The 24,802-nt window shown below is 36.2% G+C and overlaps 1 protein-coding gene across 32 annotated transcripts in view; it reads right to left on the minus strand.

The window, feature by feature from the left end:
* The window catches only part of LOC133515885 (protein tramtrack, beta isoform), a 526,149-nt gene that overhangs the window by 361,510 nt on the left and 139,837 nt on the right, over window positions 1-24,802 (minus strand). Inside the window, exon 5 of one of the 32 annotated variants that reach the window (XM_061848493.1) lies at window positions 9,652-9,929. The exons of 29 other annotated variants lie outside the window; for them this stretch is intronic. In XM_061848493.1, coding sequence (XP_061704477.1) covers window positions 9,670-9,929 — 260 coding nt within the window. In that variant the 3' untranslated portion in view covers window positions 9,652-9,669. Of the gene's footprint in view, window positions 1-9,651; window positions 9,930-11,545; window positions 12,003-17,232; window positions 17,517-24,802 lie in introns of those variants that run through there. 2 more of the 32 variants (XM_061848472.1, XM_061848485.1) reach the window with 2 other exon arrangements.

Below are 24,802 nucleotides of genomic sequence, written 5' to 3' on the forward strand. Positions count from 1 at the left end.
AAATTAACGTAAAGTGAATACTTAAACTATTCAATTCATAAGTGCATGAATATGCACTTATGAATTGAATAGTTTAATATAATTACGTAGTACAAATAAAATAAATTTACAGAAAAAAACAGGTATTTTTTTTAATTAACGTCTTAAATTACTTACTACTAACCTAACCTAAATAACACACTACACTATAACTTCACTTCGCGACCCCCAGACGCAAAAGTACCCATGACTCTCGCCGCGTTGCCGTTGCCACGTTGAACGGCTATGGATAACCTTTGCATCAGGAAGGTCCCTGAGCGAGGATCCAACCCTCTCTCTCGCATGCGTCTCCCCACTTCCTCGAAAAAGGCCTTGGCCTTGGGATACCAGCACCCAGCGGTTTCTACAGCAAGCGGGACAAATAAATAGTTCGCAAGGACCTCATATTTCTCCCGTTTGTGAACCGCAGCCAACTCGGCCGCTACCTCACGGTACGGCTAATATGCGACGCCGCGAAAGTGCTGACGCACGTTGTGTCCCACACTAAACATTTCCCGTTCTCCCAGGGAACCAACGTCAACCCATCCCGTCAGAGCGACTGAGGCCCGAAGGTTCCAGGACGCACGGGACGTTTGCAGAAACTAGCGCTCTCCGCACGATATCATTAAGCGCGTGGTGCCGCGGAAACCTCCCTGCACACCGAGCACAACTCAACGCGTGATGACCGTTGCTTTCCACCATAGTACCGCAAATGCGCTTGGGGTTCACACACTGCACAGCCCAGGCGAAGAGCAACTGCAATCCGCGTCGAGTCGCTGTCAAGCAGTGTACCCAAATGCGGAGAGAGAAGCGCGTGAAGCCACGCTCGACTCCAGAAATTAAGTGGTTATGATTACCTATTTTAATCAATTATATTATGAACGTATTTTTAACAACTCAAATTAAAATTCTTGTCATTTATTAATTAAAGAACATATTTTTTAACATGTACAACATTCAGGTAATGGAAGCCATGGGTTCTTGGAATTTATTTTTCTCCAATATGCTTGGAAATGTTTATTTATTTATTTTATTTAATATTTATTGCACATAATTAAGAAAACACACTGTACAATAGGCGAACTTAATGTTCACCTTATTGTAGCAAAAATAGTACGGGAACGTCTTAATAATGGTCAAACTCAAATTAAAAAAATTCAAACCATTACTGTCGTGTTTTAGCGGACGGGAAGTTATTTCTGCATGGTTTTTTACTTTTTTAAAACACGTATCCACTAACAAAAATCCAAACAGCCAATTATTATAGCCGCGAGCCGCGTCTACACGACCCGGTCAGTATCATTTCAAGCTGTGTCATGTCTCGTTCTTACACGACCGTCGTGTATAATCGTGCGAATACTGCTTAATAAAATCACTATATGTATAACTTTTTTTCCTATCGCCTGCGTGCACTTACAGCTTATATTGCAAAATTATATTGAATGAACGAATTATTTGAATGGTACTGAATGGCATAATAAGTTGTGCCCTTAACTTTTATTAAATAATTCAAGAGGGAAATTGTTTTTGACGTTTTTGATGTGAAGGTTCGATCTGAGTGCTGGTTGATGATTATTTTACCTTATTTTCTCGCATGTTTGGAGAAAAGCACTATATATGCCTCGGCAGGAACAGCAATTTGTGGATTCGTCTTCTTTGTCGGACGACGCGAAGCGGAACTCATCCACGAATTGCTGTTTCCCGGCCTCTGCAATAATGTACTATTATTTCCTAACCAAAATCATTACAATAATAACAATTTTAACGGATTAAACAATTTTCACCGTGTTAGGTACTTGCTTAAATCTATTTTTTAAGACACAATTTTTGTGATAGAATCCTTGTAAAATCTGCAGAACAGGACCATTGCAATCATCCAAATAACTGCTCTTGAAAAGTCTGGGTCTTCCCCCTGCTTCTCATTTCTATATTACCCTCCAAATTATTCTTCGTTTTCCTTTAATTATGTAAGTATACCATTTATATACATCACCATACCTCGAATTAACTCTAATATACTTAAGAAAATTCATTATCCTTATAAAATTTATCATGATTATGCACGTGTCTTTTCATGGCAATCTTGTTGTCGATGACTACACAGGCGCGGCAGCCGATGGTGCTCTGCTTGACGCACCGCCACATGCCCTTCTTGCCTTTGCCCTCAGGGTCCCCGTACGATAGGTTGTACCGGTGGCCTTCCATTAGCATTACCGGCTTGCCCTTCATGGATTCCGTAAAAATCACTGTAAATGTAAAGGCCCCATAAATTTATCAGTGACATAACTTTTTAAATTCCTGCCAGCAGCAAGTCGTAGTTATTGGTATATTATTAACGGTTCGTTTATTTCTTGACATTCTTGCTTTATTTATATTATATACATGTAATTTGTTTATTGTGTTTGTTTTAATTTTAGGCCTATGACATATTTCTTAGTATCAAGATCTTTTTCTTTATTAAAGTTTACCAACAATTATTTACACCAATGCTAAACTTAAATTACATGCATATATCCTAATTGAGTAGTGTAATAATTACTTAAAGGCAAACTCCACTTGCGACAAAGTTGTGATTGATGCTTAAAAACTAACAACAGTGGGTAAGTATCAAAAATTACACTTAAGTATAATAATTATAATTAGTGCTAAGATTGACATAAAAATAGGTTACTCCCAAAAGAAAACAAAATGCATATATCTATCGCCGAATTTATACATATACATTGAAAGTTACGGATCGGTACGGTTATTATGTACGAAACCATTGTAAGATTTTATTACGATGGTATATCTTGATTTATTGATAGCGGTTAAACATACACAGTAGGTACAGTCATCATCTATGATATCGGTTATATAGGTATTGATTATAATAAGATATTTTTAAACCAACAATAATCATCTAGCTAATGGTTGTGCTCATTTTTCATTATAGTCTCTCCAGCGACTGTGATAACAGATGCTTCACACTTGTGGGACCAGCGCTTGACGCAGGCCCACACTGTTTTGTGGCCGTCGTTCGGGTTGCCCGAGCGATGGTTATACCGATATCCTTTCCAGAGACACACCGGCCGGCCCCTCTTGGATTGCACGAAAACCGGTCCTGGAATCAGGGGCCAAGTTTAAGAAACACATCAAAACAATTGAAGACAGCAAGCACGAAATAGCGCGAAGAAGACGCGAGGTTATTATACAATTATGTAACACCCGCAACATTAATTTTCACTCAAATACTATTTAAAGATAATAGAATATTACGTGTAACTGTACATCACAATTTGACTGAAAAAATGATACTGGAAAAATGTCAACATTGAACAACTCGAAATTGTTGTAAATAAACAATAAAGATAATACAGTAAAATTTTGCTCTTTTGTGTTTATTTGTATTTGTTACAAGATAATAAACTCAATACCTTCTTACTATTTAATAAACATTGGAAACAAAATCATTTTTAAATCAGTTATGTAGAATTGTATATTCTGGCTTTAGGTATTATCTTAATAATAGAGAGTTAGAATTTACATACATATATATTTTCTCCTTATCATCTATTCATTTCCATTACTTAACCCTTTTCCAGGCCGCACCAATATACAAGGTTTTCCCAAAAAATTCAAATATATTTCAATAAATCCAGCTTTGATGCTTCATTTGAAGACAAGTTCCGAAAGTGCAACTTAATTTGAACCTTAAATCGGATGGCTAAGGTTGAAATTCTGTTGGCACGTATGTGGTCGATAAATCGTACTATGCCTGGAAAAGGATTAATATGAATTAGTAACAACCTAATTGGAAATAAACTTTTGCCATAATACACGGGAAATCATATCACACAATAACACACGTAACGCACGGAACACAACGTAACACCCTGAAACCTATGTTAGATTTAGTTTACACTTGTAATGAAAGCACTACTTACGAAATTATTTCGTAACACACGCAACACACGTGAACAAACATACGTGAAAACAATGGCGTATAAAGTCGAAGTGGCATCTTCAAATACAGTGCAATTCAACTGGAAAACAGTATACAATCATATTTAATAGCTGCTTTGGTATCCGAATTTCTAATGAACTTAAATTACTACTTAAAATAAAAATCGCGTCCGAACACGTATTCAAATCCAATGACGACCTAATAACATCACTAATGCTCAACATAATATTTTAATTAATTTATTGTAATTTCTGTTTTATTCCAATACATGATTATTTATATTTGTATTTGTTATAATATTATTTATACAGATTATTTCATTAAATAAGATACAGAGATATACTAAGACCTTCTTGTTAAAAAAATACTTTAATGCCTTCAAATTGGAGTCAAGACACCTTAAATTTTCTATGGAACTGAAAATATAGCTTTTTAAAATAACTTTATATGACTTCTTTTTAAACGTTATTTTTAATTGTTTCAAGAACAGAATAGCATAAATAAATAATAAACATATTCAGAAACCATATAACTAATCCTGGAACACTTTAAATAACGTATTTACTTTACGCAAAGTTAGGTCCACGAAAAAAAAACCGGATTAGAGCGAGTCGGACTCGCCCACCGAGGGTTCCGTACTTTGGAGTATTTATTGTTATAGCGGCAACAGAATACATCATCTGAGAAAATTTCAACTGTCTAGCAATCACGGTTCATGAGATACAGCCTGGTGACAGATAGACAGACGGACGGACGGGCGGACAGCGGAGTCTTAGTAATAGGGTCCCGTTTTACCCTTTGGGTACGGAACGTTAAAAAGTACTTACACTTTTTGTGAGCCTTGCCCATGTATGGTTTACATATTTGAACATTGTCAGCATAACTTTCATTTTTAATGATTGTGCTCGTACTTCCTCAAAAAGTGAGTTCCGTTGAAGATGGATACGGTCGCCCGGCAGTGGTGACTGCTTTGCTTGACACACCTCCACAAAGAATTACTGTTCTTAATCGTATTGCCACGAGACAAGGCGTAACGATGATCTCCCAAAAGGCACACCGGATTTCCCATCCGTGATTGGCGAAAGTAAGCTCTACAAAAGAAAACTTGGATGATTTCAGAAGAATTATTACCAATTTATTTAAAATAGTAAATGTTGACCTTAAACGAAGATGGATTATTTTTAGAATACTTGGATTGTTTTATTTAAATGTGAGGGGTTGCTTTTAGTTACACAGCTCTAGATTATTTGTTCTTTGACAAATACATATCCCACCAGGGTAATGAATTCTTGCTAGTTGCGTCGACTTGCTATTTTGATGACCTTCATGTTAACTATGATTATGTCATTCTTAAAAGCGACGTATTTCATCGCCGACCATGGTGATGATGGCCTTGCAGTTGTATCGGCTACGGCTGCTTGATGCACCGCCATGTTTGTTTTCTCCGCGCCCCTTGCCCGCACCCCGCTGCCGCCGTAGGAGAAGAAGTATTTTGTGCCCGTAAATATTTAGCACCCTGCTTGCCAAATCGAGATTGTATGGTACAGCGGCCCTGAAAATATAACAGCTAGTGAAAAACGCTTATTTTTTTAGTGATGACTACCTAAATACTGTCGAACCGTAAAGCTACTGCCGCGTCCTTTTCCTGCACGTGCAAAAGAAACAAGAGATAACTGTCAATATCTAAATAGTTACGCCTAATACAATAAATTTATATTTAGTTTAATAATCAGTATGCACTCAGGAACAGTTACATGGGTAGCTTGGTAAGGAAATATTCCACACAGGTGATCCGTTTTTCATGGTGCCTTAGGTATATTAATTAGGTTAGACAGTATATGTAGGTAATAAAGTTATAATTGGGTGTATTTCATTCGCCAACAAACTGTTCGCAGTTTGGCGAAGTTTTGTAATAGTTATAAGCAGGGATCGGAAACCCGGTATTTTTTGTATGGGAACAAAATACCGGTATTTTTTGGTTCTTTGTTAATTACTTCATTTCAAATTAGGCAATCTAATAATACGAAGTCGTTATCTGAAAACACAACTGAGTCCTTAACTTTCGAGTATAAATAAAACCGACATATATTGGTTATTTCGATGTTTTTGCAAAAAACCGGTTCCGATCCCTGGTTATAAGTGTATCTTTGTTTTAAAAGCTAATAAATAAATAAAAATTAAAAATCACAGCAGGGACCAGCCTGTTTGACTTGGCGTAGCGATGGATCGTGACGTAACATCTATATCCCCAATTATATCATTCATGTTTTAGCTCGATAAAGTCTATTATATTCATTTCGGTGGAATATTAATATAATGGAAGGCCGTTTAGTTTCTTTGCTAAACATGGCACGCAAAAACTAACTTTTTTTTTTAATGTTTTCATGCTATTTACATAAGAGGTATAATATATGTTAAAAGAAGTATAAGATCTTATAACCAAAACTGAACAATTCAATGGAGGAACTACCAGTGAGAGATTGGAAAACAGTTTATTGTCACATTATTTATAATACCATTTATTAAATAATTAAATATGAGTTTTATTAAAAACATCACAGCAGTATCCTTTCTCACATTGTACACAGAGATATTTTATTTTTCTTTACTTTTCTATTTGCTTCTCGGCTGTTGAGTGTACCGCGCAGCTACCAAATAGCTGCACCCAACACAGATTCTCCTTTTGCCGCCTTTTTTTTTCGAAGGTGTTTTTTATCCTCAGGATAACATCATTTTGACAATCTGAATTAATATTGTAATTTTAGCCAGATTTCATACTACCTTGTAAATCTTTATTTTTTTTCTTGGAACTGAATTCAGGGTCAATAATAAATATTATGAGACAGTCTTCTACAAATTAGGTACTGCAAGAAAAAAGTACATTTCCACACTTAGAATGTTGATACCTAATCAGCATAAAATATACTTCACAAAGAGAGGCACTCACAAAACGTATCTTTAGAAACCCGACTACCTTTAGAAGAAACAACAATTCATTCATTAACATTTATTTTAAAATAATGGACTCGAACATTGACAGATAACAATATTCACATACGACATCGAAATAAATTACAAATTAAAGTTTCGGAAATGATCCTTATAATGAAATCTTAAAATTAACTTATATTCAGTACAGATTTTTTTTATAATAAACTAATTAAAAAGATAAAAAAAATACGAAAGAGAACTTCTAGAAAATTCCTTAAATAATAATAAACTACATTGGAAAATATAAAAAACATTAACTTATACTAATAAACCCACTACTAATAAGCTAAATACAGAACTTAACATTAAATCTACTTTTACTGTATCAGCTACTACTACTACTACTTAATGGCGGCAGCGACCAAATGAGTCTTGGCCTCCGACCACGAGTACACGCCAGTTGTGTCTCGATCCTGCGCCATCTCCCGCCAGTTATCGGCCTGGAGATCGCGCAAGTCCGCTTCAACAGCATCGCCCCAGCGATATCTGGGACGTCCGATAGGCCTCCGCCCTACCGGGCGTATCAGCTAATTACATAAATTCCTATTTTGCTAAGAACTTGCTGAACAAATTATACCGGATTCACAAAGTAACCTAAACAATTTCTTGGACATCTTTCAACACATCCCGGATCATTTGTATTGCTACCTACAAAAGACGATGAAGTTTACAATATATTGACAAATTTAAAAGGTAACAGTGCACCGGGTTGGGATGATATCTCCACGAAATTTCTAAAACATGTTGCTAAAGAACTCGTTCCTATCATAACTCACCTAGTGAACCTCAGCTTTAGATTAGGAAAGCTTCCCAAAATCTTTTAAAAAATCCAAAATTACGCCTGTGTATAAAGTGTCACCAATTATAGGCCAATCTCAGTCCTGCCGGTGATATCTAAAATCATCGAAAAGATACTAAATACCAGACTGCTAAACTACTCAGATAAATTCAATCTCCTATCGGCATCGCAGTTTGGATTTAGACGCGGAAGATAAACCGAAGACGCAATCATTTCTCTCACCACATTAGTTGTAGAACATCTTGACGACGACAACAAAACCTTAGCTGTGTTCTTAGACCTTAAAAGGCTTTTGACACAGTCTCTCTTCGCATTCTTTTAAATAAGTTGGAAAAGCAAGGTGTAAGGGGTACATCACTATTGCTTTTAAATATTACCTCTGGGGCAGAAAGCAACGAGTTAAACTGGGTGATTGTGTCAGTGAGGACGAGAACATACTATATGGTGTACCTAAGGGAAGCGTATTAGGTCCAACTTTATTTTTAGTCTATATTAACGACCTATGCGACATGACCATCCTAAATGCAAATATATTTTCATATGCAGGACGACACCGCCGTTGTTTTTTCTGGTAAATCGTGGAAGAGGTGAAAAAAAGTGCGGAGTTGGGAATGGCTTAGAATGAATTTACTGACGTTAAATTCTGACAAGATAAAATATATGTGTTTCAGCATTACAATTCCACTCAGCCTAACTTTGAAATGAACTTTAAAATCCATTCGTGTCAGCTATCCGATTCTTCTGATATCTGTACCTGCCCAGCTTGAAAAGGTAGCTGAAATAAAGTATCTAGGGACAAATTTAGACGAGCACTTGAACTGGTACTCTCACCTTGACCAGGTCATTTCTAGAGTCAGGAAACTGTTCTGGGTCTTCATGACACTGAGACACATTGTCCAGGTAACAGCATACAGTCCAACTCTCGTAATATATTAAACGAAATCTATATTTCCCTGGCCCAGTCTGTCCTAGTGTACTGCATACCGATCTGGGGAAATGCAGCAAAAAGTAGATTAATTTACCTTGAACGATGTAATATATTTCAAGAAAAAACAATTTTCTACCGAATTGTTATACCAAATCAGTGATCTTCTATCAGTCAGAAGGTTGTTTATCTTGAATTCAACACTTAAGAAGCACAAGTTATTACCATACAATCCTGCATACAAAAGTAAAAGAACAATTGTAAACGTAGCTATGACCACACACAAACGTACATACTTTGCGAGATCGCAGTTCAATGCAGTCTTCATACCTTTATAACATAATTAACAGGGAACTTGACATACACTCATAACTAAACTACGAGTGTAAATCGCTCATCACAAAGTGGTTAAAAACAAAATCCTATGTCCTCATACCGAAGATATGTTACGACCGCCATACTAGGAAGTACCCACACATTGTATTTGTATTCAAGCAAGTCTCTAATATAATGGCAAGGTACGAGTACCATTTGGGGACCTCGGTATGCCCTTCCAAGAACGCTACTGTATTATAAAATAACGTATACAACACTAAGCTTATTCTCACATTTACCTAAATAAGATTTAATGTTATTTTATTATACCTAAGACGTAAGTAGAAATACGAGTAGTAGTAGACAAATTTATGACGATTGGGATGTAGATTTAATATATTTGTTGTATATTTAATCTGTATTTTATTTATTTTACACTCTATTGTACCGAACATAGGTATAGTTAGCATCAAAAGTAGCCAATCAGACTATGCCTCAAACGTATACTCTAGACAAATTAGACTCTAATTAGGCAGAATGTAACTATTCTTTAGAGCGTTGCATTGTTTCGTCTGTTACCATTCATGCTGACTTCACATAAGGCGGACTTGATGCCTTTAAGTATTATCATTCGTAGTGTAAAATAGAAATGCGTGATTGAATCGATTGAATTTACTATATTAAATTATTTCCAGCAATCAGCAAACCTACTGATTTTCCGCTACACATTGTAAGTTGTGATTTCCCTTCTATTATCTGTTTCTTCACATGCATTACGTTATGTCGCAGGGTGGCCAATGGCAAGTTGTATTTTTTGTAGGTTCTGTTAAGTGACATATTGTTTTGTATCACCTCTTTAACCGCTTTCTGTAACGTTTCTTCGTTGTAGCGCCGGCCCCATGTTTTTGATGTATGATATAAATCTTTTGTGTTTGCTAAAATATGTAAAAAATAATAAGGTTAGTGCCTATCGTGTTACTTTTCTATATTTCTAGCCTTATATAAACCGAAATAAATATCACATACAAATGAAAAAGTGACAAAGGGTGAAATTTATATAGTGGTATTTATACTTGAAATAATTTAATTTGGTTCCTTATATCAAAAAATAAAATCAAATCACTGTCATTTATATATCTAAAAATTATACTAAGATAATAATTACTACGAAGTAAATAATTATAAAAAAGGATTTGTTCACAAGGTCAATCAATTAAAAATAAGTCTCATTAATTATTTCCTGAAATAATAACGGTTTTAAACTCCTATTTCGTCTTGGTTATGTTATTAGTGTATGTTGACAACCCCGGTACGCGTTAACGCTCATAGTAAAAGCTTCAGTTACACATCTTATATAGATAATTTACAGTTACGGTACCAAATACAAAACCAGTACCGGGAGCATGCTTTACACATTCTTGACGCCTTACATTCAGAAACATTGTGTCGCCAGGTACAATGTTGTAATTTTGTTGCAGCGTCAAACGGAATATAATTTTTTTTTTTTCAAACTAGAATGTATCTCCGGACCCTGTGGGATAGTTATCCAATTGTCCATGGTTATGTTGGTTAGTGATCCTGACGATGTGACCATCCACGGTGGTTATGGAAACCCGGCAGCCGCCAGTGGTCGTCTTGACGCAACGCCAGACAATCTTTGCACCGTTCTCCCGAAAGAGACTGAATCGCCAGCCGCCGAGCAACATCGTTCGCCGACCGCCCTTACGGATTGGGTCCATGAATATTGGTTCTATAAACAATGATGCCTCTTATGCAGTTATTTGTCAGAATTTGCAAAAAATGGTATTTAAAATTTTATACCACGACAACAAAAGGTGAAAAGAATATAATATTTGCTAAAAATGCAACGGGAACTATCTTATAGAGTTTTATTATAAAAACGATATATTGGCGCATTTAAAGATGAAAGTTTTGTGGATCTAAGAAACAAGAACATCCACGTGATGACTAGATATAGGAACAGTTTATCACAGATGATTGTTCTGGAGTTTGTTCACCACTGCCTCGTCAATGTTCAACTTCTCCAGTTACCTGTGATATTAAGGATGTTTTTCATGATGTCCGTTCACGGACACAATACTGCCTTCAATAGTGACTATGGACACTCGACAGCCACGGAACCACTGCGTACATCGCCACGTGGTCTTCGGGTCCTTCACCATGCAACGATTGTATCGCTGGCCATCTACTACCAGAATAGGATTGCCTTGACGAGACGTCGTTAAAAAAGGCGCTGAAAACATACAGAACACAATGTTAAAACCATTGTTTTGATGTCGGTCACAATATTGAACAATAATATTATAAGAGTTTGGAAATATACAGATTAGTTATAAAACAACGGGAATCAATAAGCTGGCAATAATAAAAATATAAGTACGAAAATTACCCATTACGAACACAGGTGTTTTATGAGTAGGAAGTAAACTAAGAGCGTGGTGATAAAACTGTAGACGAATCAGTAATTGGTCTATTGATTTAACCAACTGTAAACAGTAAAATAAATTGATTTAATCATAAAGACTGTAAATCAAAAAATGAATATTTATTTAATTACATTTAAATTTGTTAGAAATACTGAATAGTTAATTAAATCAAAATTTGATTCCGAACATTTTTAAACTTATCTTAAAGTGGAACTTTGCAGAAAATGTTTTAAAACATTTACATGTATTATTTTTGTTCATCAAACAGTTGTATATCCACCGAAACCCTTTTCGATGATGATGGTGCACTCGTACTAGTACTCGAACTCAGACTGTCACCGTACTCTGCTGCCTCGTGCTTCTCTTTCATTCTCCTGTTCTGGAACCATATCTTCAGAGCCTTCTCTGGGATTTGTAATCGCTGCGCCAGTTCTATACGGTCCCTACTATCGATATACCTGCTGGCGAGGTAGATCTCCTCCAGTATTTTCAGTTGGTCGGTGCTGAACGCGGTGCGGAATCGTTTTTGTTTTGACCGGATAATTATTTTGACTTCGGGGTCTACGGAAAAATACGTCGTTAAATCATTCAACTGTGATCTTTTTATATTATACTTCAGAATATAAATCAATTTTATACCTTTTATTGTACACTCATTAAAATAGCACATTTATTCACAATTTCAGTATTTATAATCGCCGTTGAATTTCAATACCACGCCATCAGATCCCGTGTGTAATCTACGAATAATAGGAACAAAGGAAAAAAAGAACCGAAACAACGAAAACTATTTTTAATTTGATCACTCCAAAAACATAATATTCAGGTACAAAAACAATCAAAATTAAAGCTTTACAAAAGCGCAAATATGTAAGTTCACATATCAATTACATACAATGTGTTTGTCTACGTATAGTGGAGCCGTTAATCACGTATAGTACGCTGAATTTTATCGACAAATCACCCCCTATACCTATCTTTTTTCTCAACCATTGAAATTGGAATTAGAACAGAAATATGAATGTAAGATTACAAAGGATATTGTACGTTAATGTAGTTACGTTGTTGATTGTCGTGTTAGGTGTATATCAGCAAAAACAGATTTAAATTAACCTTAGTCTCACCTGATGGAAGGTGATGACAGAACTTAAGATAGCAATATCAACGGCGGCTCTTTAAATCTCTGGACACTGTAACTTAGGGAAAAACTACAAAGGTTCAAGTTAAAAAGTGTTAGTGACTAAATTTGATCGTTAAAAAAAATCAGTCATGTGCAACTATTGTTTATTATTTAGATTTAGGTTAAATCACGATCCTAGACAAGTGACTGATATAAAACTTATTCTATATACGAAGTTCCAAACTATAAAATAATACTGTGTACATAGACCAAAGTGTAAAGTGGTTTATCATCCACCATAATAGGCGCAATGCAATTAAATGTACGGACCGAATCCAAACTTGCATGGCCTCGGATACTAACAGGCGCAGTCGACTTGTTCTTAAAAAACAAATTGCAGTTTGGTTGCAATACCTCTGTTTAAAGATGCTCTAGTAGACGTTTTTACAGCAGCCGTTGCGAAATGTAGTTAAGTGCCAATAAAGGACAAGGCCTGTTTTTTTCCTACAGCGCTCGTCATCTTACAAAACGGCTAATTTTTATAACTACTTAGATTTTATTTTAAAGTGAAAAGTGGACGACGCTTCTAAAAGTGGACTAGATACTGTCCCTTTTCCATCATCCTCTCTGGATATTAACATTATAGAAAGTATTTGTACACAATTTGATGTAAGGCATATATGTACGTGCTTAATACACATCAAATTGTGTAAAAATATTTTCCATAATGTCAATATTCAGGTAATGGGGACTTTGTATGTATGGTGAAGCGGTCATCCATAATGCTCTTTACACTATTTTTAGTCTAGTCTCTCTAATCCACAGCACAAGCAGCAACTTCAATGGTTATGTTCATTATTAATCTTCACGATAACGTCATCCACAGTAGTGATGGAGACTCGACAGTTGAACGTCGAGTTGGTCTTCACGCATCGCCAGACCGCTTTGCCAGTTCGCCTGTTGAGCATGTTGTACCGTCTGCCGCAGAATATCATCACTGGGCGGCCGCGGGTCGATTCCGTGAAATATGGACCTAAAAAATTAAACACATTATGAGGCACAACGTAGAGAACAAATCAAATTGTTTTATTAAATATTCTGATTTATGTTTTTTAAGGGCTTAGGCACACAATTATGTATATTAATTATAAAATAGATATCATATACTAAAGAAAAAGTGCCTCCGCCACTGGAGCCGGCTTGGACACCTTTTCTATTTCAGTTTATACATTATGACGTGTTGTCTATTTATAACTGTAAATTATGTTAATGGGAGAATTACATGCAACCAAGCCGTGCGTAAAGTTTCAAATGACATTTAAATCTTATCACCAAAATCTTTATTTTTTCTAAGAATAGAAAAAAATCGTAAGCACTAAACACAGATGAGAAAATTATACCAGACTTTATCCTTTCTATGTAATAACAATAAAGTAGAAAGTACCACGAAATGGTCTCGTCTCAGCATGATTCTAGCAACTTCCAGTGCTTAACTTCCGATGAGACCATCCGGTGAAACTACAGGACTCTAGATGAAAGTTTTTTAAAAGAGAAAAAAACCGATAGAGCCGCAAGTGGTTGACTGTGGCTTAAGCTATTGGTGGTTAGGGTAAAAGAGAAAGGTTTTTTTTTTAATTTACCTCTTTCTGTGGACCCCTAATCCAGACATGTTATTTAAAGTATTTTTATATGTTGTTTTCGTTCTTAAAACGTGTTATTAACCTGGATCAATAAAATATATATAGAGATTTCAATGGTTGTGTTTGTTAAGTATTCTCACGACATTGCTGTCCACAGTGGTGACCCAAACCCTGCAACAAACTCGACCAGCAGTCTTTGCACATCGCCATAGTGTTTTCAGGCCTCGCTGGTCATGGTAATAGTAACGGTACTCGCCCAGCAGCATGACTGGCCGGCGGCCGAACTTTGAAGTCGTGAACACTGGAACTAAACAACGAATGACAGTTGAAGTGGATTGTAAATTTATCAACCCCCAACTTCTTACTTCCGGAGGCCAATATAAACTTACATTGTGACATTAAATTGATATCTAAATGATGTCACTCGCGTGTGCATCATTTTTTTTAGTTTATACAGAAACCAAATAGTCATATAAACAAAATAAAAAAGATGTACTGCAACAAAAGAACAAGGCAACAAAAAAAACCTGGAGGTCTTGGAGGTCTGGAGGTCTTATGGTGAAATTTTAAAGGAAAGTCGCGCTTGCGAATTTAATCAGCTTTAATTTGCAGTAAAAAGCGAAATACTTATTTTTCTTATCCAGTATATGTTTTAATATCTTAATATATACATATTTTATATTGTATACAAAATACTTAAGTCCTACAATGTTTTTTTTATTTATTAGATATAAGACATTAATATATGTATTGTTCTTTTTTCTCTGAACTCCCCATCGGCACACAAACCTCCTCAAGGTTTTGCCTACGATGGGTCTTGTATTAAATTCTAGACTTTAAATTGTTTGTTTATTCAAAAAATAAAAAATTAAAAAAGTATAATAAACTGTTAGTAAGGATTGTAAGTTTCATAAGACTCGTCTCATTGCAAAAAAAACAATATACAAATTAAAATATGTATAATGTATATCAAATATCCGGTCACAAAGTATACAATCCACCTTAAAATGGAATTAAGTTTAAAAAAAAAATAACACTATACATTTTTTTTTCATATCTCGCAAAAAAGAATTTGGCACATTACACAGCTTATTTCATAAAGCCTCACTCGTATTTTAATTATATAGCAGTCACATAAACTACTATAATGTTAGATTTCTAATAGAAGTTAATGCGAGTGCTACATAATTAAAGGCATTAAAATACAAGTGTGAGTTCAAGAAACGAGTAATGAGTTTCTCAAAAGAACCGTACGAGTGTTTTAATGCCTAATTATGTACATTTACATACAATATTTTATCTACACACATATTATAAACTTTCTATAATATATACATTAACCTCATATTTCAGCCGACATTGGGGCATCGTTACTCTCTGGCAGAACTAGCGGATACGAGGTGGCATCTCCGAAATTTCTTTGTCGCTCATTTTACATGAAACCTTTGCTACACTTATATAGTTAGTTTAAAAGCTACGGGTATAGATAGTATGTTATCTTTAAAAGATAGACATTCAACATCGCGGACTTTTTGTAGACCCATGAAAGCGAGACAACCTCACCATACATTTTGTTGTTATAGCTCAAACAGAATAGGTAGCGTTTTCGATTAAAGCTCCTAGCCAGCGTCATTTTTTCCAACAACATCGTTATAAGTATTTTCCAACCAATTTACACAAAACCTTAACTAGTTATATACCTAAACCTTCTTCAAGAATCACTCTATTGATAGATGAAAGTCGTATGAAAATCCGTTCAGTAGTTTTTAGTTATGCAGTAGTTTTATAAGATGTAGTGAATTGACGTTTTCCCCTAGACGGCGGACGCTAGGTTGCGTGGCAGTCGTGCACATAGCGAATTGCTGTCTGTGTAATTATGTTTATTCGATTTCGGTCTGTCAGATTTAGAATAATTCGGATTCTTACTACTTTAATGGTTATGTTCGTTAGTTATTCTGACTATAGAGCCATTAACTGTCATCACAGAGACTCGACATGCCGCCCTTGTGTACTTGACGCATCTCCAGATCGTCTTCATGCCTTGTATTTTGTGCATGTTGAAACGCTTTTGGTCTAGTAGCATCACGATGCCGCCGCGGTTAGAAGCTTTATAAATTGGACCTGGAAATAATACTTTTATTAAATATATGTAAAACTGGAAAGTATTTGGCATTAAAAAAAACACCGTAATACATACATATATGTTACGAACAACGGCAAATATAAGAAGCAAAATAGTACTTTGTACAACGAGGGAGATAAGTGACATTATGAAAACGAGTTCTTTAAATGCACGATAGCCGCAGGCTGGAGTTTGCAATTTTCTTACCCCCGGAGTTATTATTCATCACACTTGCAAAGAAAAAACTAATTTTAAACGAAATAATTATTAAATACGGAGACATTTCAAACAGTCGGCCGCCATATTGTCATTTGTTGACAAGTTAGGCATCAAAAGCACTGAATTAATGTTTTTTTTTTTTAATAATCAATAAATATAAATAATATAAGTGTTTTAAAAGTAACACTCGTTTATACCTACTTGGTTGGTATGAATTAGTGACACAATTTTAAAAAAGCGTTCGAATAAATTATCAAGTAGTTATTAATACTGTGCTGTCCCAGAAGTAAAAAGACAAGTTTATTTAAAAATATGTAATGATATAATACTCGTAAGTAACAATTTATAATAATTTTGGTTGAAAGTTGTATGAAAAAAAATTAAATTATTATATCGATACCAATTTTGCGCCCACGACATCTTATAAATATTTTATTTTTAAATTAATTCGCAGCCCGTCACATTACGGCATTTCAAGATTTTGCAGCTAATCCTTTGGCCATACAAAATGTTTCGTAAAAAATTGGCTTCTGATACAGTTTTTTGGTACTAAGTCGCATATATATGACAGGATGCTTTATCAATGGTAGTATGGACATATTGCCTTCATGAACATCATGAGGGTTCGCCGGAACATAGGTTTAACAATCGTCAATAAATCGTTGAGTACTTTTTTTCAGTTAAATTTTATAAACTGTAGAACCTTTATAAAGTGTTTGAGAATAGAGTAGATCCTACAGGGCTTCCCAATGAACCCTCGAAATTCGTACGCGAACCGTACGAATGTTTATGCTCATTGTTGATCCTGACGACCTCGCCATCTACCGTCAGGACGGACACGCGACAGTCGCTCTTGTACCGCCACCGTGCGCACCGCCATATCGTCTTCGGGCCTTGTGTCCTGTGCCTGGTGAACCGATAGTTGCCTAGTAGCATCACTACTCCGCCACGGATAGAATTCGTGAAAATTGGAACTGAAAAAGTTTGTGAAATAATTGTCTGTTATTGAACCGTAACTTTTCTTAATCTTATTTTGGAATCCCTTGAAACAATATTTTTATACAAATCCTACAAAATCAAGTTCCATATTTACATTTTTATTATAAGCTTTCTAAACGGCGACATTATGGCCTTATGTGGCTAGGATATATTAGTTAGCAAAAGTAAAACTCCCGTAGTTGCCGGCCACATATTGCAGTACAAGTGTGTCTCGTCTAGACGTATCTTTATACTCAATGTTTAATAATAAGAAGAAGGTTAATGATTATTTACCTGACATTTGGTACATATTGTAAATATTGTAATAATACAATATTAGGTTAACAAAGTCATTTATATTGACACTTAATTCTCATGTTTAGGTAATTATTGATAGAACATTATCTTAATTATTTTAAATACATATATTACAATTCACTATCATACATTAAATAGAAAATTTACATGGATGCTGATAAGTAATTATATATGTGTTATCTTATCCCACATTCGTTTACAATAAGATGTCAAATCAAATTGGCGCACACATTATTGCTTATCAGCATCCTACGAGAATTGTCGCTACGAACTGCTACGCCGCCGTAACCCGTAGGCCGTAGCAAGTTTATTCAATACTAGTCGTAGAGAAAAAAATATTTTGTGAAAATGTAACAATTGCGTCAAGTTCGTCTTCAGATATACATATAGGTCTAATCAATGTTTAACCTACAAGTTGTAAAAGCCGTAGAAGCGATAAACCAATGAGGTTCTTCTGGTTTTAGTAGTTTCGGAGACATTGGCCATTTTATTCAACCTTTGTTACATTAGGAAAAAATCTAATTTTGACTAAAATTAAAAATAGGTACTACAGTAAAAATCGAGGAAAATATAATAATCATATACACTGTCGGAGACAATCCAATTTGTCTTTTCTATGCCACTAGGATGCATGACGTACATGCCTATTATACTTAATTGAGCTACCCAGTGCGATGCACCTCCACCAGAATTATCCTTAAAATTAATTTATTTTATTTTATATGAGACTAGAGTGTCCCACTGCAGTGCTAAGTTCTCCCTCTTCCGTTCCCACGTACCCTGGTCTTGACCCGTCTCCTACCAGCTGTATAACCTTACACATCTAAAAATGTGTATGTTGATTATTGATCCTAACCACAACGCCGTTCATGGTCTGTACGGAGACTCGACACTCGTTCGTGTACTTGACGCAGCGCCAGATTATCTTCGGCCCACGCACTTTGTGACGGTTGTAGCGATTATTGTTGAGTAACATCACTATGCCGCCGCGGTTGGAGCTGGTGAAGATTGGAACTGGAAATTAAAAGTTATTGAATGTTTGTTCGTAACAGAGACCCATATAGAAAATGGTGTTACTACATAGCTGAGCCACCGTTGCGTCTAGCAGCAGCCACAGAGTTGACTGTCGAGTGTCGACGCTTGCGAGACGCTATAGTGTAAGGGGGTCTCTAAGAAAGGCGCGTCGATGTTTAGTCAACGCTATGGAAAATTGTGTCGTTGCGCAATTGCCCAGTCGCGTCGAGCGGCAGCCATAGAGATCACTAAACGCTGGCGCTCGGAAGAAGTCAGTGTGGACTCTCTAGACTAGGCTCGGAGTCTCAGGGTCTCTAGCTAGCCACAAATTTGGGCTTAGGCAAAAATAATATAAAGTTATCCATTTAAGTTATTAAGTTTTTTCATTGATTTGCAGTACAGAATACAGATTAGTACTTAATACATTTTAGATTTTATGACTAGTTGTTCTCATTGCGTCAGCTATAAATTAATTTCATAAACATTAAACATTGCATTCGGTTTCATTATACGCAGGAGCAAACAGCATCTTTTCGGACAAACAATCACAGATTTAAACTAATAATAAAACATTAGTAACTTATTACAAAATACAATAGATTATATACATAGCTTTATACATGTACCTACATAATTTAACGTCATATTAGGCTGCTATTCGGCGACATTACTTACTCCACGCAGCCTGTCAGCCACTTACAACACTATTCCATGAAATAATTTAACTTTATCTTACTCGCTTTTAGTTCGTTTTATAAACCCGCACGTATTTTAATGCCTTCCATTATATAGCAGTCACATAAACTACTATTATGTACAGGAAACTTGCAATTAGGAGACAGTTTAATGGGTATGTTCATTAGTGATTCTAACCACGGCCCCATCCACCGTGGCGACAGATACCCGACACGTGTTCGTCCTATACTTCACGCATCGCCATATAGTCCTTCTCCCTTTAATTTTGTGCACGTTGTACCGCCGGTCGTCCAGTAACAACACTATTCCACCGCGGGTTGACGCTGTAAAAATAGGTCCTGAAAAGTAATGCCTTTTTAGTACCAAGTTTCAAATTACTGCAACATTTATACTGCCCTCCAAAACCAAAATGTCGACGTTTCGTTCGATAACAATAGGTTTGAAATTTTAATATAAAGATATTTGGTGTTTGCACTCTTTTTTAGCTACTGCTAATTGTCTTAGCAGGTTTAGTAATTGAATACAGTAATGTTCTTTAGTGTGTTCGATGACGAGACCATTAACCGTTGTGACCTTCATTCGATACGCCCTAGAAGATAACCTAAAGCTGCTGTTCCACTGAGGATAAGTTAAGCGTAGACGAGGGGAAACAAGTAATTGGTTGTAATGCAGCGTAGCGGAGAAGAGTTGTGGATTACAACCAATGCTATTGTTTGATTCCCTTCATCTCTTCCTCAGTGGAAAGGCAGCCTAACGCACCGCCAAATCACCTTCAAGGCCTTCATCTCAAGCTGAGTGTATCTACAGTCAGCTAGTAACATTACTGGTCGTATATATGTGGTGTGTGGGATTTAAAGCCAAAGAGATTGAAAAATATATTTTACCTAGACATTTTAAAATAATAATTGAATTTAATAAATAATTGAAATAACTTACTACATTTTTTTATTAGGGAAATATGAAAAGAAATGTTTTATTTCAGAAAAAATACTTTAATATGTACGAGTAATATATATTTTTTTGACTTGAGATCATGTATTTCTTAAGTTTGATTTGTCATCCTTACATTTAAAAAATAAATATAATAAATAAGTACACTCTTCACACATATTTACACTTTACACCATTCTGTACTGTACTAAAGTAAGTCGCAACGTCAATCAATATTCAGTAAAATATTTGACTCAGACGTGATTAGAATTTTTTCATTTCTCATGCTCTGAAAGTGGGTTTCGTTGTTCTATCAAAGTGTGCAGGAAGTGATAGGCTTCTGCTCTAGACCTCTTTACTTTCCAAGCACCTTTTTTTTTTACTTTTTTACAATAAGCAATTAAAATTTCTTCTTTTTATACTTAGTATATAGTGACTAGGTACGAGTATAAAGTACTATCGAATACGAGGAAAGTAAAAATTTATTTTACTTTTCTCGTATTCGGAATGAAAAGTGCAGTGTTTAACTCGGGAGAAAGGTATCATTTCAGCTTCGGACTATTGGCGACTACCACGACTGAAATGAGCTCCTTTCACCCCTTGATTAACAGTTTTTACAACAATTTTTTCTTGTACAATTTTACTTTTCCCCGTAAATGAGATCTAGTTTTTATATTATTATTCTTAAGTTAGAAGGATGTCACCGAATATATTTAAGCTACATTGTATCCCGTCAGAAGCTCCACATCCCCTTCAACATCGTCTTGCAACGACCTCATTGGTCGTCCGGACTATTCGCACATCCACTGTGGTCATAGACATCCGGCAGCCGGCGCGTCTGTACTTGACGCAACGCCAGTCGGGCCTTTGACCGCGTGCTGGCAGTATTGTTTCTACGGAATATTTAATATACATTGTATCCCGTCAGAAACTCCCTATCTCCTTCAGCATCTTATTGCAACGACTGATAAACCGATGTAACTCTCGTGCGCAGCGGTAAGTGGTTATGCTCATTGATCGTCCGGACTATTCGCCCGTCCACTGTGGTCAGGGACATCCGGCAGCCGGCGCGTCTGTACTTGACGCAACGCCAGTGGGTCTTCGGGCCTTTGACCACGTGCTGGCGGTACCGTTCCTCGCCTACTATCATCACGGGACGCCGGCGGCCGCATTCGGAGGTGATGAAGACTGGTGCTAAAAACGTCATACAGGCTGATAAAATGTATAGTTCATAATTAGAATACGCAGATAAAGAACTGAAAACACATGAAAACGTAATTTATAATTGGCAATACAAATTCAAATATTTTTACTATGCGGTACTTAGGTACTTTTGTCATGGGAGTGTTTAGAACCGAGAATAAGTTAACATTATTATTTTTTAAGAATTGTTTAGTGCAGGAACAAAAACAGTTTCTCGATGCCAATTTCACTTTTGTTGTTTTTAACGTCGAAATAAGGCAGAAAATCAAATATATCTACCTACTTTTGATGTTCTTTACCTTATTTTAATAATCATAAAATGAATTTTATGTAGTTGAGGTTGATGTAGATACTCAAATGAATAAAAAAATCATTTGGCAATCACAAAATGTTTATGAAATAATGTAAAACGATTAGACAATACGAATTTATTTCTGAAGTTTTCGCTTATTGGAAATGGCATTACATTTATTGATCGGAGACTTACTTCATTTTAATCATTACCTAAACTTACACAAACACACAAACTAACCAATAAGGCTTCCATAAGAAAATTAACAAAACAAAATCACAAGGAAAATTGTCTAATTCAGCCTATGTATAAACTGCAAAAGAAAGAATATTTTCTTGTTGATTTCAATGAATTTCAATTAGTCAACATATTATTAACTTTTTGTTCTGAGGTTTATTTTAAAATGGTAGTGTATTGTTTGATCTGACACATATTAATTGTTATAAAGTACATTCCGATAGGAGAAGCTTAAAAGTTTTCATAAGTGAGTTTTGATACTATAAAAAGCTTTGGTATACAATTGAGAATTATGCATAACGCGCATGTAACTCTTTTGGAGTTGCAGGCCTACATAGGCTACGGAGACTGCTTACCATCAGGCGGGCCGTATGCTTGTTTGCCATCGACGTAGTATAAAAAAACATATTTTCATTAATGGTTTCGATGATTGCCGTTGATCGCCACAACCACGTTATCGACAGTAACGAGGGATGCTCGACACCCCTGGTTCCGCCATTTCGCACATCGCCACGTAGACTTCGGCCCCGCGCTGTACAAGTTGTACCGAAACTCCTCGTTCACTACCAACACTGGCTTGCCTTGCCGGGACGTTGATATGACGACTTCTGAAATATAATTGGTTTATAATTTATAATACAGGCTTAATTCTCTCAACTTTGAAGCGATATTTAAAAGCTATGTTCATTCTGTCAAGGAACATTCACACTTTCAAGTATGGTTTATTGTTATTATTTAGGTTAGCTCGCTTGCGCCCGGGACCTTGGCGTGTCAGTGTCGTATTTGTTTATGACATAAAGCGTTCAAAAGGTTAAAGATTTATTAATAAACTCCATTAAATAACAGCTGCTCCAACTTATTATCCTTCCAGATTTTACTTGACCGGTTTAGGTATATACAAATAATGTTTGTAAATAATTTAACCTTGTATTAGTCCACCATCTGGTAACAATGTCGACACAATTAACTGATAATTCTTAAACTTTATTGCAACGTGATAAGGTCTACCAATGGTCAAAGAGCCTTGACTCTATTAATACGTTAGTAAATAACACTTGTAAAATCCGCGCCCAGGAGCACCCCTCATCCTTGCCTTACTGTTTTTGCCTAAGTTCGATAACACACGGGCACTGACCACTCAAGAATGATTATGTTTATCTTTAATCTTGATGATTTCGTCGTTGAAGGTCCTAATGGAGGCGCGGCAGCCCAGGGCCGATCTGGTACATACGAAGAAGCCGCGCTCGCCCTTACTGCTGCTGTGCTGGTTGTACCGGCTACTGCCAAGTAGCAGAACTGGCTTACCGTACCTGGACGTCGCGAACATGGGAACTGAAATATTTTTTTACTTTAAGTATTCGTTAGTCACTTACGGAGTTACAAATAACCAAACGGATGATTTGCCAAAAAGCCATGGAGCGCAGCCGAGCGGATCCGAAACATTAAATTGCGTTCCAAAACAGGCATTATCAACTTTAGGATCAGAACCGTCAGGCTAAAGTGGGACTAGACAGATCATGTTCGACACATGCACTATGCACCCACAGACATGGGCTAAACTAGCCACGGAGTGGGTACCACAGCGTAAACGCCGGAGTGTTCGACCTAGGAGGAAATGGCGGAACGAGGAACTAGACAGATTTGTACTTAATCGGGAAGAATGGAAGTCTAGATTTATAGAAAACACTTGTCGTCGTATCAGAATCAGATAAAGAACGGACGGCTGAAGAATGACTATAGTTCGTGTCATCCACGATAACGCGCAGATTTGTCAAATCTAACCTTAAATAACATGGCATTACAAGGCATGAGTCAAGGCACGCGTCTTCATGAATGACACGATCTATAAAGAATGGAATGGAATGCCATAACACTCGTAATGGAATGGAATGGAATGACCTGAGTCTCTTTAAAGCAAGAGTGAATAGGCTATTTCTGAACCAGTGAGCTCCATCGTAGGCCAGAGCCATGGCAGTAATACAGGTATTCTCTTTCCATCAGATCCAATCGTCGATCAGTTTATAATAACAAAAATATTATACGGTGTATATGTACTTAGTTATAGTTACTGTACAAGATTAATAGACAATCAATTTTGTGTATTTATTGTAGTTATATCGTAACAAATTGCACAAACATTCAACCTGAATACTTTTTATGCGAATGGCAGTTTTTCATCTCAATGATGCAATCGTCAATAGTGATGACAAAAGCCCGACAGCCCTGAGAGCACTGCGAGCACACCCAGCGCGCCTTCGGGCCCTTGCTTCTACAGTACTTGTTGTACCGGTACTCCCCTATCTGCAGCACCGGCTTGCCGTATCTTGATGTTGTGAATATCGCTTCTGGAAACATGAGTTACCTACTAAATATTGGATCAAAGATTACACACTTGAATGTTTCTCTTGATGACTAATAATGTTTCTCTCCTTTGATAAGTCAAACGAAAATTGTAGAATCACAGCACTTTATTAAACAGATAAAACACACATGAAACTATACATATCCATGATGTACATGCTGTCAGCTGCAGAGAGGCAATCAAATTTCTTGGAGGGGGGGGGGTCACCTCTCTCTGCATCTGACTGTACA

This window comes from Cydia pomonella, chromosome 3, assembly GCF_033807575.1.
Source record: "Cydia pomonella isolate Wapato2018A chromosome 3, ilCydPomo1, whole genome shotgun sequence".
In the NCBI taxonomy this organism is placed as follows: domain Eukaryota; kingdom Metazoa; phylum Arthropoda; class Insecta; order Lepidoptera; family Tortricidae; genus Cydia; species Cydia pomonella.